This window comes from Ahaetulla prasina, chromosome 1 (assembly GCF_028640845.1).
Source record: "Ahaetulla prasina isolate Xishuangbanna chromosome 1, ASM2864084v1, whole genome shotgun sequence".
Lineage (NCBI taxonomy): Eukaryota > Metazoa > Chordata > Lepidosauria > Squamata > Colubridae > Ahaetulla > Ahaetulla prasina.
This window is the reverse complement of record NC_080539.1, coordinates 181,948,695-181,963,715: the sequence shown is the minus strand read 5'-3', so window position 1 is coordinate 181,963,715 and position 15,021 is coordinate 181,948,695. Positions and strand designations below refer to the sequence as shown.

The 15,021-nt window shown below is 40.0% G+C and overlaps 1 protein-coding gene across 1 annotated transcript in view; it reads right to left on the bottom strand.

Annotated features, from left to right (window-relative positions):
* The window catches only part of CD2AP (CD2 associated protein), an 87,320-nt gene that overhangs the window by 48,203 nt on the left and 24,096 nt on the right, over positions 1 to 15,021 (bottom strand). Inside the window, exons 4-7 of the mRNA XM_058183768.1 lie at positions 8,674 to 8,774; positions 6,494 to 6,614; positions 2,655 to 2,836; positions 212 to 320 (exon numbers count right to left, since the gene is read on the bottom strand). Of these exons, the coding sequence (XP_058039751.1) occupies positions 212 to 320; positions 2,655 to 2,836; positions 6,494 to 6,614; positions 8,674 to 8,774 (513 nt within the window). The remainder of the gene's footprint in view (positions 1 to 211; positions 321 to 2,654; positions 2,837 to 6,493; positions 6,615 to 8,673; positions 8,775 to 15,021) is intronic.

Genomic DNA, 15,021 nt, shown 5'->3' with positions numbered 1-15,021 from the left:
GGGAGTCTTATGCAGCAGAATATTATATATTTACAAGCAGTAAAGAAATAAATTGCTATCAGCTATCTTCATCATTGCTAAAAGGAGAAGAATATAAGAATATTTTCATCAAAAAACAGGAATAAAGTATCTGCTTTTTGAGAATCAATTTTTATCAAATATTGTATATTAAATATGTTAAAATTAAAATAAAGTAGATATAAAATCATACGTTTTTGTTTGCTTTCCGTTTCTGCTTTTGCTATTTCTGTTGCCATTTCTGATTTTGTTGTGCCCTGGAATGAGGTTACCTTTGGTCCAGATGGAAGATTAGGTAATGGCTATATGAGAACATAGAGATAAAAAACAAGAATTAGGCAATTGGTAAATGTATTTTAATTTGTGATTTCTGAATCTCCTCAGAAAAATAAATTGCAAGTTATAAATCTTACAGAACGAGAAGTTAACAAAATACATTTCTTTTATTTTCAATACATTTAAATGCAATGAAATATATACTGCTTCTAAATCAACATATTGTCTATCTATTGCAAAGACTTATAATAGGCTGCAAGTCAAAACATATTTTATTTAGATATAATCAATTTTCTGAGTCAGCCTTCAGATTTCTCTGGATATCAGCTCATCTTCTCCAAATTTAGCACATTAATGTGTTTCATCTTTATCAGCATTCCATGTTTTTTTATTAGGTGTTATTAATGTGTATTAAAGTTTCAACACTGCTGGAGTAACAACAACTTCATCTAATGACAAGAGGGCAACGTTAAATCATACAAAATAGACAAGGCAGGACAACCCTTTATATAACTGGAAGGAAATTACACATGATAATAAAACAAACCTCTACTACCTGCGAAAGACTTCTAAAGTCTGTTTTGCAAATGTTCTTATACATAAACCACAATTACACCTGCCAAAATATAGATACACAAACATGTATGTGTAAAGTGTTTATATATAATAAATCACAATAACACACATGAAGACTTAACATATTTTAAAAAATATATTACATCTAAGAAGAAAGTATAGATCAAACGATATATGCGATACATGGCTGGCCATATTGTTTAAAAAGATCAAGTATCCTTTAAAAATTAATTCAGCTTGTGGAAACAGGTACAACTACAAAATTAAACTATGAATTTTTCGCAAATGGATTTTGAGCAATGGAAGTACAACTACACAAGTGCTTTTGTTCCTGAGCCATGGCAGCAAAAAGCCTTTACATACCATATTTTTGGAGTATAAGATGCACTCCCCCCCTCCCCAAAAAGAGGCTGAAAATTTGGGTGCGTCTTATACACCGAATGTAGCCCTGCCCACCTACCGGCTCCCACCCTTTGGCCTCTGCCTCCCAGCAATTTGCCTCCTTGCAGCAAACAGCCTGTTTCAGTTTCAGCTTCAGCATAGCCTGATTAGCACAAGCAGCTGATTGTCGGTTGGATAGGCCTCCCGATGATCAGCTGTTTCAGGCTGCAGGGATTGCCATAGCCTATTGCTGCCTCTGCATGCCCCATTTTCAGTCTCTGCATGCCCCATTTTTTGCCCATTCCAGGAAGCGGGAATCAGAATGGGTGGAAAATGGGGTGTGGGGAGGCCAGAAATAGGATGCGGAGACCGAAAATGGGGCATGCAAAGGTTTGCTGCAAGGAGGCAAATTGCTGGGAGGCAGAGACAGATTTTTTTTTCTTGTGCTAATCAAGCTGTGCTGAAACTGAAACTGGCTGTTTGCTGTTTGCTGCAAGGAGGCAAATTGCTGGGAGGCAGAGGCAGAGGCAGATTTTTTCCCTCTTGTTTTCCTCCCCAAAAGCTAGATGCATCTTATACTTCATAGCGTCTTGTACTCTGAAAAATACGATACTTTTATTATCACAGTGCATCATTTACAAAGGAGCAATCTGTGCTGCCTGAAGTACCCAACATATGCATAGTCCTCCTTTAGAATTTCAAAAATCTAGTCAAACTATGGAAGATTCCCACCAACTCACTGCCATTTCTACTGCCATGCTCATGTGCTATTTTACTGGTACAGACATGAGCAGGCAGTTGGAAGTTTTTGCTTCTTTTTAGTGACTTATCCATTCAATTTGTATGCTGCCTGACTCCCAATGTGTTCTTTGCTGCAGCTTGCCATACTCTTGAAACCATCTCTTTTTAATTAGGATAAAGTTTTCAAATGATAGTTTATGCACCTGGTTGTTGTTGTTTTTTTATTGTATCCCACCATTAACTCAGGGAGAAAAGTAGGCATCCACAGTGCTCTCCCACTTTATGCCATATCAACCTCAAGAGGGTTTGGATTAAGAGTGACTGCGACAAAGCTAGTGAGCTTTTGTGGCTGAGGATGGACTAGAACATAGGTCTTCCCATTCCTGGTAAAACAAATCATACTGGCCTTCAAATTTTTCCAAATTATATAGAATTTTAAAGATCTGGAGAATATGGTAAACTGCTTAATGTAAAAGTCATCAATGGGATGTCTTTTACAGTCACTGTTGCAGAATAATGTTACCTGTGAAACCGCAACTCTTAAATAAACTTCTTCCAAAAAATAAGCAATCTTGTTTTTATAAGTGCACAAAGTAACAAGCTTTTTATCACAACATATACAATTGCTACATTTTGAAATGTGTATCATTTAGGCCCTTTACCTTATCTTGCTTTTTTTCTTCTGAATCATTACTAGACAATCTTGGCTTAAGTTTTACTGAGCCTTCTTTGAAAATATCTCCAAAGCCAACACCTCTGATTTTCTTTGGTTGTGCTATCTGTGGAGACTCACTACCATTCCCTGGTGAGGTTGCAGGAGACTGTGGTCCATGAAAAACAGATTCTAAAAATGGAAAAATTAGGTTAGCACTTATGTTTACATTAAGTATCCACACAGGACCAACTGAGTATGTGTTAGCATTGGGATTTTCAGTGCAGGATCTATTACATTGTAAATTCTACAGAAATATTAGGTCCACTTACACTCTGTCCTTAATAATATGTACATTCCAAAGGAGGTTGGTGAATTCTATATGAATCATCTAGGAGATTTGAAACCCTTCATTACTTATTTTTGGTCTCCCAGTTTCTAGCCCAGGATATTAACTACCTCACCAAACTCATTATGGGTGTCATTATGGTAGTTTATGGTATATTTTATTATGGAGACTCTTTGTTATGTTCATATTTTAGCTCAACAATTTGACTTTACTTTTGTGTTGTATATAGTAGTCCTCAAGTTACGATGGCAATAAGGACTGGGATTGTTTTGCTAAATGATGTGGTTGTAAAGCACATCAGGTGACAGCTTCACTTAGTAGCAATCCTGCCAGTGCCAGTTTTCATTGTAACCCCAAGTGCAGGTTGTTTATTGGGAAGGAGGTATGGAGGCCAGGGAGGCCAGTGCAGGCCATGCAGAACCACAGGGCGGGAAGAGGGTGAAGCATCATGCAAGGGAGGCCTGAAGTTTGAAACCAAAGCTTCCACAAGGCATGAGAATGAAAAATTATCTATTCTGAGACAATCGGGGGTGTTTTCACAAGGATGCCCTTATTCTCCAGCTCTGTCTCAGATCTAACTGTTGAGGTTCCATTATATGATGTTTTTATGACTGTAACCTTTCTCCTTATTATTTGTGTAAAGAAATGAAACACTAGAATGAGTCAAACAGATAAAGATGACAGGAAGAGAAAATTTCACCATAACTTGTATTTTTCTACTCTTTGATTGAATATGTCTTCAATCTGAGTATTAATAGTTTACATCAATTAAGACAAAATTAGAGATACTATTCAAATACCGTAAGGTTAAAGATGTGGAAGCATTAAAATATTTCTATAAGCATATACATAAATTCTTAACATTCCAAATTTTATAACATACAAACATACTTTTGGCAGTAACTGTAATATATCATACATATACATTTCATTGGGGTACACAAGTTAATTAAAATCTCATTATCATGGTTAAATCTGGTGAGAGACCATATTTTATATGTCGGTACACCCAGAGCCCAAAGTGAATAAAGTTATAGCCCTTACTTCAATGTGATTCTCTTCTCCAAATGTGATTCTCCCTTCCCAAGGCATATGTGATATGGAGGAAATATTAATAACTGCAATTAACCTATTCAGGAACATGGCCTGGAGACAATCCAGGAATATTCTTGACATATTTAATCAAATGTAGCAATACTTAATGACAATTACGCTATCATGACAGGGCTGTTGATCAAAATAAAGTTGGATCTCACTAGGACTATACAGTAACATTTGTAAGTTTGCTTCCAAACAATGAGGAACCTCATATAAATTCAAATTCTCCAAATAATTACGTATGTTTAGCTTTGAGCAAACTATATCTCTAAATGGACTAATAAATGTGCTTGAAATTAAGCACCACATGCAATTAACTAAAACTAATCTTTAACTGCACTCCATATAAATGATACTACATATTACTAATTTAGAGTAATAGTAGTTTGGAACTGCCCAATTTCAGAATGACTCTGTGAAATGTATTCTTAAAAAATAGAAAACAATTTTAAAAATTATATGCATTGGATAAGCCATATTCTATAGCCAAGAAATAAAAGTAGCAGGAGTAGGGTGCTCCACAAGCACCCTACTCCAAGGCCATGTTTTTAAAGACATCCAGAAAATCATCCAAATGGAAACTATGTGGATCACTGGGGGAATAGCATTTCAGAAGACAAGTGCTGCAATGAAGAAGGTATGGGTCTTAACAGACAGAATTGACCGTGGAGATCAATCCAAACAGACTGAGAAAACTATGGAAAATAGGTAACTTGGTTCTATGCCATGGAGATACAGGTGATCTCTAACCTCTTGGCTCTCTGAGCAAAAGATATGAGTCCAAGACAACCCCAAGTTGTTCACTAGTGCAAGTCTATTTAAGACTAAAGAAGGAAAGACTCCAGATCTGGGAAAATGAAAAATCAACAACTACTCATAGTCTTGGCATGAGTGAGCCTGGATTTCTTCAGGACACTGAAGCTCAGTTGGCTGGCTAGAAATGTACACCTAAATATCTTTCACATATTGATGAAGGATATGATTGGGGTAAATTATATGGAAATATGATTTGCATTTTCTTTTATTTATATAAAGGATTAGTATGGCTGTCCATCTTAAACAAAACTAGGCTGGTCATAACAGCAATAAAATCCAATTAACCATAAAATGGTCAAACAAAACAACAACCTTAATCAAGCCCTTAGGATGCTCTCCAGCCAATTCCAATTAATCTTATTCTAATCTATTCTATGTACTCTATTCTATTCTACTTCAGCACCTAGGTAAAAGCCATATTTTGATAGTTTTCCCCAAATTCAAAAGGATGGGGGCTGCCAAATAATCAGGGTGGGGGTATGTGTTCCATAAGGTTGGGGCAGCCATGGAAAAGGCACATTTCTGAGATACCACTAAGTGGCAGAATTTCAGAGAAGGAACCTGGTGGGTACCTATTAGTGGTGGGTTGCCCCCGGCTCGGTCAGGTTCTTGTGAACCGGTTGTAAAACCAGGGGGAGGCTCCGCCCATCCAACCAGATGTCATCATAGACAATCTGCACATGTGCAGAAGCATGACACGCGCACAATCCCGTTGCGAACCAGTAGTACAGGTAAGTAGAACCCACCCCTGGTACCTATCCTGTCTAATCTGGAGATATAGGCAGATATTCTTAGAGAGAGGTTGTCCTGCCAATGGTCAGATCCCATGCCATTTAAAAGTGATATCCAGCATGTTGAATTGCACCCAGGAGGAAGCTGGAAATTAATGCAGTTCATGCAACAGAGGTGCAATGTGGGCAAATCTACCAACACCCAATACTGTGTGCACCTCCGCATTTAGGACCAATTGAACCTTTTGAGTGGTTTTCAAGGGCCGCCCCTTGAAACATACTGCAGTGATTCATTTTACTTATGTCTTTTACTCTATTTTTTAACACGTGAACTTATTACTATTCTGTATCTTGTATTGTCTAATGACCTAACGGCTAACTAGTAAAGTATTACACGTACCAGACTCCAAACTATGAATGACCTCTCCCTGCAGTATCATGTAAATGGTAAACAGGAGGAGAAAGTATTGATTCTTAAGGCATCCCATAGTTGAGGGGCAGAGGGCACCACCTTGTTTGGACTAGAAGCCCACCACAGTGCCTTTTAGCCCTATGAGTCTATGATTCCTGTCAACGCCAACTGGAACTGACTGCTGAGAAAAGGGGAAAATCACCACATTACAGTGCCTTCACCTTCTAAGCCCTACAGTTGGTCCACAAGGACACCATGATCAACATATCAAAAGATACTGAGAAGATCAGAGAGAGCAAGGATGTATCCAACATTCCATCCTGGCTCCACCAGGTCATCAGCAAATATGACCAATGCGGTCTTTGTATTGAATCCCAGCCTGAAACTGACAAAAAAGTAATCCAGATAATTAGTCCACCTTCTGATTGCCTGCATTTTATTACCTGTGTCTTCTAAGCTTTCTTGTACTTCTCCATCGTATGTTATCTCTAGTTCTTTTACAAAGTTAGAAGGAAAAAGGCCCGTCTTGCCATTTAAAGTCCCACTCCACCAGCCTTCTTCCACCTTTGGAGACAAATGATGTTGGATTACCTCTAACATGAAAAGCAAAGATGCTCACTGTTCTCGCCATTAGAGCAAAAATACCATCACAGATATGCAGTAATTCAGGAGTTCATTGAATATGCAGGACTAGTACATATACTTAAATTGTCAGACCATGTGAGGTAAGGAACAGTGATGTTGGACAAGGAATAAGTCATTCACAAATTGATAGAAATTGCTCTACATAACTGTATGATACTAAGAAAACAGAGCAGTGGGTGATACTACTCTGTTCAACTTTACCCCAAACATAAAGTATGACCAAGTATGCTACAAATAACAAAGCAAAGACTATTTTAAGAAAACTGACATTCTGGGCTAATGTCTTTCAATCAGAACAGAAAAGATACTGTATGGTGGCAGTATAAATTGGAAGAAAAAAGAATGGTTTTTAGTTTTCCCTTACGTTAGTAACTGACTGCAAGTTCTAAGGAGTCTGAAAACTACCGTAAGGAAGAAGTTTAGAAGGTAAGCTTGATGAAGACTCTTGGAAGGCTGAGAAGAGAACTGTTTCAATGGCTTGTAAGATCTGTAGCAAATTTGTTTTTCCTGAGGATGTACAACTGGTGCTTTAGAAAATCTGCAACAGAAGTACTCCTCATTTAGTCACCACAATTGGCATCGGTAACTTAGTGGCTAAGTGATGCAGTCATTAAGAAGAAAATTAGTGACTTCTTCTGTGCTTATAATTTCACTTCCTTTTTCTTACTTCCCTGCCCTTTGGAATGCTCTAATCAGCACTGGAATAATTAGCAAGAAGGGAATTAATTAGCAAGAAGTTGGTATTTACATTAACTGGAGAGGAAGGGATTACAAGAGAGTAAACAGGCACACAATGGGGAATACACATGGAAAGGAATGTGCTAGTAGCAACTATCTGCCTAATACAATTGTGACTTCAAGTACCCATGGTTAGGAGGAAAACAAAAGCCCAAGGTGTGAAAATTATTAACGTATTGTCAGTTATAGGCAGCAGATGGCAGCCAGATAATTAAGGTAACAGAGCAGAGCTTGTTAAGTTGCAGTTCCCACCTTTTGGGAAAGCACTGCAAAGAAAAACAGCTCAGGAAGAGATCAATTGTTTAAAACAATATCTTCACTGGGGGGGGGGGGCGGGGGGAGAGAGAGAAAAAATGGGTCAGGCACAGGACAATGTATACTAACTATAATGGCAAACACATGACCAAGACAAACACATTGAAGATGGTCAGTGCATGCCTTGGTCACAAAGTTATTTTTTTCAACACCACTGTAATTCTGAAGTCATACAAGCAGTTGGTAAACAAGCTATTTATATAGAGTCAATTGTAGTCTTTATCTTTTTCACAGTGAAAGGAATACAGAAATGAAAATATCTAAAACAATTTTTTTACTCTATTTATACTACTGTATGAACTTGAATTTGATTTATGTGGTTCTTTAAATTAAACTGAGAGATGCTTCTAGATCAGGGGTGTCAAACTCGCGGCCCTTGGGCTGGATGTGTCATGCGCTGGCCACACCCACGCCCTATTTAGCAAAGGGGGGAAAAGTCGCGATATGTGACATTGCCATGACAAAGCGAGTTTGACAACCCTGTTCTAGGTCAAAATAGATATTTGGGTCTCCCTAGTCTTAATAGTAGGCATTGTAGAAGGAGAACTATATTAGTCAATGGCAAACAAAAATCAGAAGTGTGATTGGCACTTTTTGAGACCAATACATATTTATTAAAAAGCATAAGTTTTAATAAGTGTCTCATTTCTAGTATTTTAATTACTACAGTAAATCTCTATATAATAACACATCAGACCTAACTTTCCTATTTCAATTGTTCAGAGTCCTTCAAGCATAAATAAGGACTATAATAACTGTCTAGTTAATTGTAAGTTAGAAAGACAGAAATTGTAAGATAGAAAGTAAGATAGTCATTGTCTTTTTGATAGTTTGGAATTATAATAGCAAAACAGACATTTCTAGAGTTCAATTCAATTATGACTTTCAGATTTAATTTTTCACAAAAATTCTTAAAATAGCTTACCTCTTCATTCACATCTACAATGTCACCTACTTTCAGTTCTAACTCATCCTCATTCTGAGGAGTATATTCAAACAGAACTTTACACTGTCGCTTTTTTGACCCTGTTGATAATAAGAAAAGTTATTCAAAATAAGGTTTCATTAAAACTTCAAGATTCTATTGTTTATAATTAAGGATACTTAAATGATAAGAGTACATGCAAAATGTTCATTGCTCTACAAAAGAAATAAATTAGATTTGTAACTCCTTTAAAATATTATTTATATAGATAGATAGATAGATAGATAGATAGATAGATAGATAGATAGATAGATAGATATAGATATAGATATGTAGGTCTTGGGTTATTCGGGTTTTCTCCCGCGTAAAATTGGAAGTGTCTTGGCAACGTTTTGACGAAGTCTCATTCGTCATCTTCAGGCTTCAGCTTCGTGCTTCTGGGAGCAATGTGTGATTGCAGCTGTTTCTTCCTTTTTAACTGCTAGTGGGGGATTGAACTGATTGGGTGGGAGCGTGGCTGTGCTCTGATTGGATGGGGTTTTTTTGTGCTCTGATTGGATGGGGGTGTGTTCTGTTTGGGTGGGGGCTTGGTTGTGCTCAGATTAGTCTGAATTGCAGGGGGATTTGAGCTGGTGAGCTGCAATGCTGTTGTTTGGCTTTGTGTTCGTGGTCGTGCTACATCTTCATAGTGGGTATCAGTCTGCTGCATGTATGGATTGGAGGGGTTTGAAATGGCTAATGTTGCAGCTGCGGTCTGGCTTCTGGTCCTTGGTCGTGCTTCCTCATCAGTGTGGGTTTGGGTCTGCTTTCTGGGTGGATGTGTGGTGGTGACATCCTGTGTGGACCTCGTCAGTGTGGGTCTGGTGTCATTCCTCGTGTTAGGGACTCGTTTGTCAATAAGGGCGGGTTTCCAAATGGCTGGTAGGCGGGAGGTATCATCTCGTTTGTTCATGCTGTGTGGGCGTTTTTCTATCTCGATGGCTTCTCTGATTATTCTGTTGTTAAAGTGTTCAGTTTTGGCGATAGTTCTGGTCTTTTTAAAGTCAATATCGTGTCCTGTGGCTTTAAGGTGTTGGACCAGGGAAGAAGTTGGTTCCTCTTTTTGACTGAGTTCTTGTGTTCTTCAATGCGTGCACTTATTCTTCTGTTGGTTTGTCCGATGTATGTGGTGGGGCAGGCGGTGCATGGGATTTCATATACTCCTTGATTTTCTAACTCAATTTTGTCTTTGGGGTTTCCTAGGATGGTAGATATTTTTTGTTTTGTGCAGAATGCTGTCTTGATGTTGTGTTTGTGGAGGATCTTGCTGATTCTGTCTGTGGTGCCTTTTATATATGGGAGGAGGGCTGTGCCATTTTCTTGTTCTCTGTCTTGGATTTTAGTGGGGGGTTCTACATACAAACACCCGCGAAAACCTCAGAAAACATATATATATATATATATATATATATATATATATATATATATATATATATATTAATATATATATATATAGGTCTTTGGTTGTTCGGGTTTTCTCCCGTGTAAGATTGGAAGTGTCTTGGCGACGTTTCGACGAAGTCTCATTCGTCATCTTCAGGCTTCAGCTTCGTGCTTCTGGGAGCAACACATCTGACTACCAAACCAAATTAACCAACCTACTCCAAGACCCTGCATACAAACCCCTAAACACAGAACCCACCACCTACCTAGAAAAAACCACTAGATACAAAATAAAAGCCTCCCCCATCAGCGAAGAAATTCAACAAAGAATCATTCCCAGAGAGCAATCATCCAGATGCCCTAAGCTCTATGGTCTCCCCAAGATACACAAAGAAGGAACCCCACTTAGACCTATAGTCAGCTCCATAGGCTCACCTCTACAAAACCTAGCCAAATTTCTCGCCAAACAACTACAGCCCTATGCAGAATCCATCACCTCACACGTAAAAAACTCATTCCAGTTCATAGAGATCATAAAGAAACAAAACTTACAGCCCAGCGACCTACTCGTGAGCTTTGATGTCATATCCCTCTTCACCCAAGTGCTAATCAAAGAAGCCTTGACAGCTATCCAAAACAAATATAACCCCCCCAAGCACATCCTAGATCTGACCAACCACTGCCTATCCAACACATACTTCATCTATAATGGACAAAAATACAAACAAATAGAAGGAGCACCCATGGGATCACCCCTCTCACCTGTCATTGCCAACCTCTACATAGAACACTTTGAAACCCAAGCTCTAGAAAAATCTGATCACAAACCCAAACTCTGGCTCAGATACGTAGACAACACCTTCATAATCTGGCCACACGGGAAAGAAAAACTTGACAACTTCCTCACACACCTCAATAATCTACACCCCAAAATACAGTTCACCATGGAAACAGAAGCTAACAACCAACTTCCCTTCCTGGATGTCTTAGTCTACAGGAAACCCAATGGCTCCCTAGGACACACCATCTACCAAAAGAAAACACACACAAACCGCTATTTACACACACTCTCACACCACCACCCAGCACAGATCAACTCTGTAGCCAAGACACTCATCTCCAGAACAAAACGCTTAGCTGACGAACAACACCTAAAAACCGAACTACACACTCTCACTAACACTTTAACAACAGAATAATCAGAGAAGCCATCGAGATAGAAAAACGGCCACACAGCATGAACAAACGAATGATACCTCCCGCCTACCAGCCATTTGGAAACCCGCCCTTATTGACAAACGAGTCCCTAACATAAGGAATGACACCAGACCCACACTGACGAGGTCAACACAGGATGTCACCACCACACATCCACCCAGAAAGCAGACCCAAACCCACACTGATGAGGAAGCACGACCAAGGACCAGAAGCCAGACCGCAGCTGCATCATTAGCCATTTCAAACCCCTCCAATCCATACATGCAACAGACTGATACCCACTATGAAGATGTAGCACGACCACGAACACAAAGCCAAACAGCAGCAGTGCAGCTCACCAGCTCAAATCCCCCTGCAATTCAGACTAATCTGAGCACAACCAAGCCCCCACCCAAACAGGACACACCCCCAGCCAATCAGAGCACAGCCAAGCTCCCACCCAATCAGTTCAAACCCCCTCTAGCAGTTAAAAGGAAGAAACAGCTGCGATCACACATTGCTCCCAGAAGCACGAAGCCGAAGCCTGAAGATGACGAATGAGACTTCGTCGAAACGTCGCCAAGACACTTCCAATTTTATGCGGGAGAAAATCCGAATAACCAAAGACCTACATACAAACACCCGCGAAAATCTCAGAAAACAAATATATATATATGTATGTATGTATATGTATATGTATATATATATGTATGTATGTATAGGCATAAAATTTGTAAGTACTATAAAAGGCTTCTGCTCTTGGCCTAAAGAGGTATCAGCCCCTCTCTCCAACACCACACTCTTTGTTGTGTTGAAGGAATTGGGGATGATTGTTTCCTTTTCCTTCAGAGAAGTAACTCTGTGCAGTATATGTTAAGGAGCTTATCACTCCCAAATATTCAGATATGGAGAAAAGCACAATATACGTAATGAAAGGAAGAACAACCTCAGGCACATGGAAAGAATTCCTTTTTCATTCTGCAAGGAAAAAAGACTAGAGTAGAGTAGTACTTTAGGGAATGACTTTCCCTTCTTGAAATCCCACCAGAGATATCAGCTAGTCAATCAGAGATGGATGGAGAGAATTTGGACTTGGGTTATATTCACTTTAGTTTAGCAGCACTGAATCAGCTGGAAGGATGACTAACTTACTGCAAGTCACTGCTTTCTTGTTTTTCATCTGTAAACAACTTCGCACAAAAGTTCTGTATGCATTCAAAAATGCTTAACACTATACCATGCAAAGGTTGTGTTAGCATCATTTCACTTAGGGAAATCTACAAATCTACAATTTGAAGGCTAAGTGCCTAAAATTTTACATGCTGGAAAATGCGGTTTCCTTCTTTAAAAATTAGTTAGGATTATTCAACATGAATACAAATTTTGAAAAGAGTCATGGTTAATTATTATGAATTATTAGACTTAATTTTCTTTTGTACTGGGGCTTTTACTTCCAAACTCCCACACTACCTCCAACTTAAATTTACACTGGATTCTGTACTAACAACAACTACATGTCTATTGTCTACTACTGTCTATCTAGACCCGTTCCAGTCCGGCTTTCAGCCCGGGTACAGCACGGAGACGGCTTTGGTTGCATTGGTGGATGATCTCTGGAGGGCTCGGGACAGGGGTTATTCCTCTGCCCTGGTTCTCTTAGATCTCTCAGCGGCTTTTGATACCATCGACCATGGTATCCTGCTGCGACGGTTGGGGAGCTTAGGAGGGGGGGGCACCCTTCTTCGGTGGTTCACGTCCTATCTCTCCAACCAATCACAGACAGTGTTGGCAGGGAGGCAGAGATCAACCGCAAGGCGCCTCATGTGTGGGGTGCCACAGGGGTCGGTTCTCTCGCCTCTCCTGTTCAACATCTATATGAAGCCGCTGGGCGAGGTCATCAGTGGTTTTGGGGTGAGATACCAGCTGTACGCTGATGACACCCAGCTGTACATTTCCTCCCCTGACCACCCCAACGAAGCTGTCGAAGTGCTGTCCCGGTGTCTGGAGGCTGTGCGAGTCTGGATGGGGAGAAACAGGCTCAAGCTCAACCCCTCCAAGACTGAGTGGCTGTGGATGCCGGCATCCCGGTACAGTAAGTTGCAACCGCTGCTGACTGTTGGGGGCGAGTCACTGGCCCCAATGGAGAGGGTGCGCAATTTAGGCGTTCTCCTGGATGGGCGGTTGTCTTTTGAGGAACATCTGATGACCGTCTCCAGGAGAGCTTTTTACCAGGTTCGCCTGGTTCGCCAGTTGCGCCCCTTCCTAGACCGGGATGCCTTATGCACAGTCACTCATGCTCTCGTCACTTCTCGCCTGGACTACTGCAATGCTCTCTACATGGGGCTTCCCTTGAAGAGCACCCGGAGGCTCCAGTTGGTCCAGAATGCAGCTGTGCGGGTGATAGAGGGAGCCACTCGTGGCTCTTATATAATACCTCTCCTGAGCAAGCTGCACTGGCTGCCTGTGGTCTTCCGGGTGCACTTCAAGGTGTTGGTTACCACCTTTAAAGCGCTCCATGGCTTAGAACCGGGATACTTACGGGACCGTCTTCTGCTACCACATGCCTCCCACCGACCGGTGCGTTCCCATAGAGAAGGTCTCCTCAGGGTGCCGTCAGCCAAACAATGCCGGCTGGCGGCCCCCAGGGGGAAAGCCTTCTCTGTGGGGGCACCTGCCCTCTGGAATGAGCTTCCCCCAGGACTTCGTCAACTTCCTGACCTCCGGACCTTCCGCCGCGAGCTGAAGACGTATCTATTCTTCCGTGCGGGACTGGCATAAAATGGGTTTTATTAGGATTTTAATGGGGTTTTATGTTGTTATGTGTTTTATATTTGAATTATCAGCCAATTTGAATAAGTTTTTTAATTTTGATTTTATTGTATTGTATTTATGTATGCTATTTTTATCTGGCTGTAAACCGCCCTGAGTCCTTCGGGAGAAGGGCGTTATACAAATTAAATTATTATTATTATTATTATTATTATTATTATTATTATTATTATTATTATTATTATTATTATTATTAGTACTACTACTACTACTACTACTACTACTACAACAACATTTTGAATCTAACATGCAGGAAAACAAACAATATAAGTCTGGTCCTGACAAAAACCTCTTTAATTTATTTTCTAACCTACAACTATCAACTTGTATCCTGATTTAAGGTCTATCAAAGTAATTTCATTTGAACTCTCAGTCTGCTTTATTACTAGATATGAATGAAGTACCTCTACTTCATGAATTCGTTTTAGCTTAAAGAGAGCTGCTAACTGCCTCTCAGGGAATGAATTTTGGAATATTTTTCCTCTTATATTTGTTCCTTTCTTAGAAAGTAGCCCAAGAAGAAAAACCAGGAGTCATCTGCAACATACAGTGGAAGGACTGTAAGAGTTACTATAGTTAGTCTAGAGTTATAACAGCTCTGGAAAAAGTGACTGGCAACCCATCCTCAAAATTACAACTCTTACACTGTCCCTGCAACGATGTGATGGCAATTTGGGTGCACAGCAACCAGTGTGCATTTATGACAGTTGCAGTGTCTGGGGGTTGTCACACGACTGCAATTTGTAACCTGCCCAGCCGGCTTCCAACGAGCCAAGTCAAATGAGGAAGCCTGAGTCACAAAACTATGTGATTTATTTAAAGACCACATGATTCACTTAATATCCATGGTGATTTGCTTAACAACCATATAAAATGGTCATAAAATCAAGTCCAGTCATG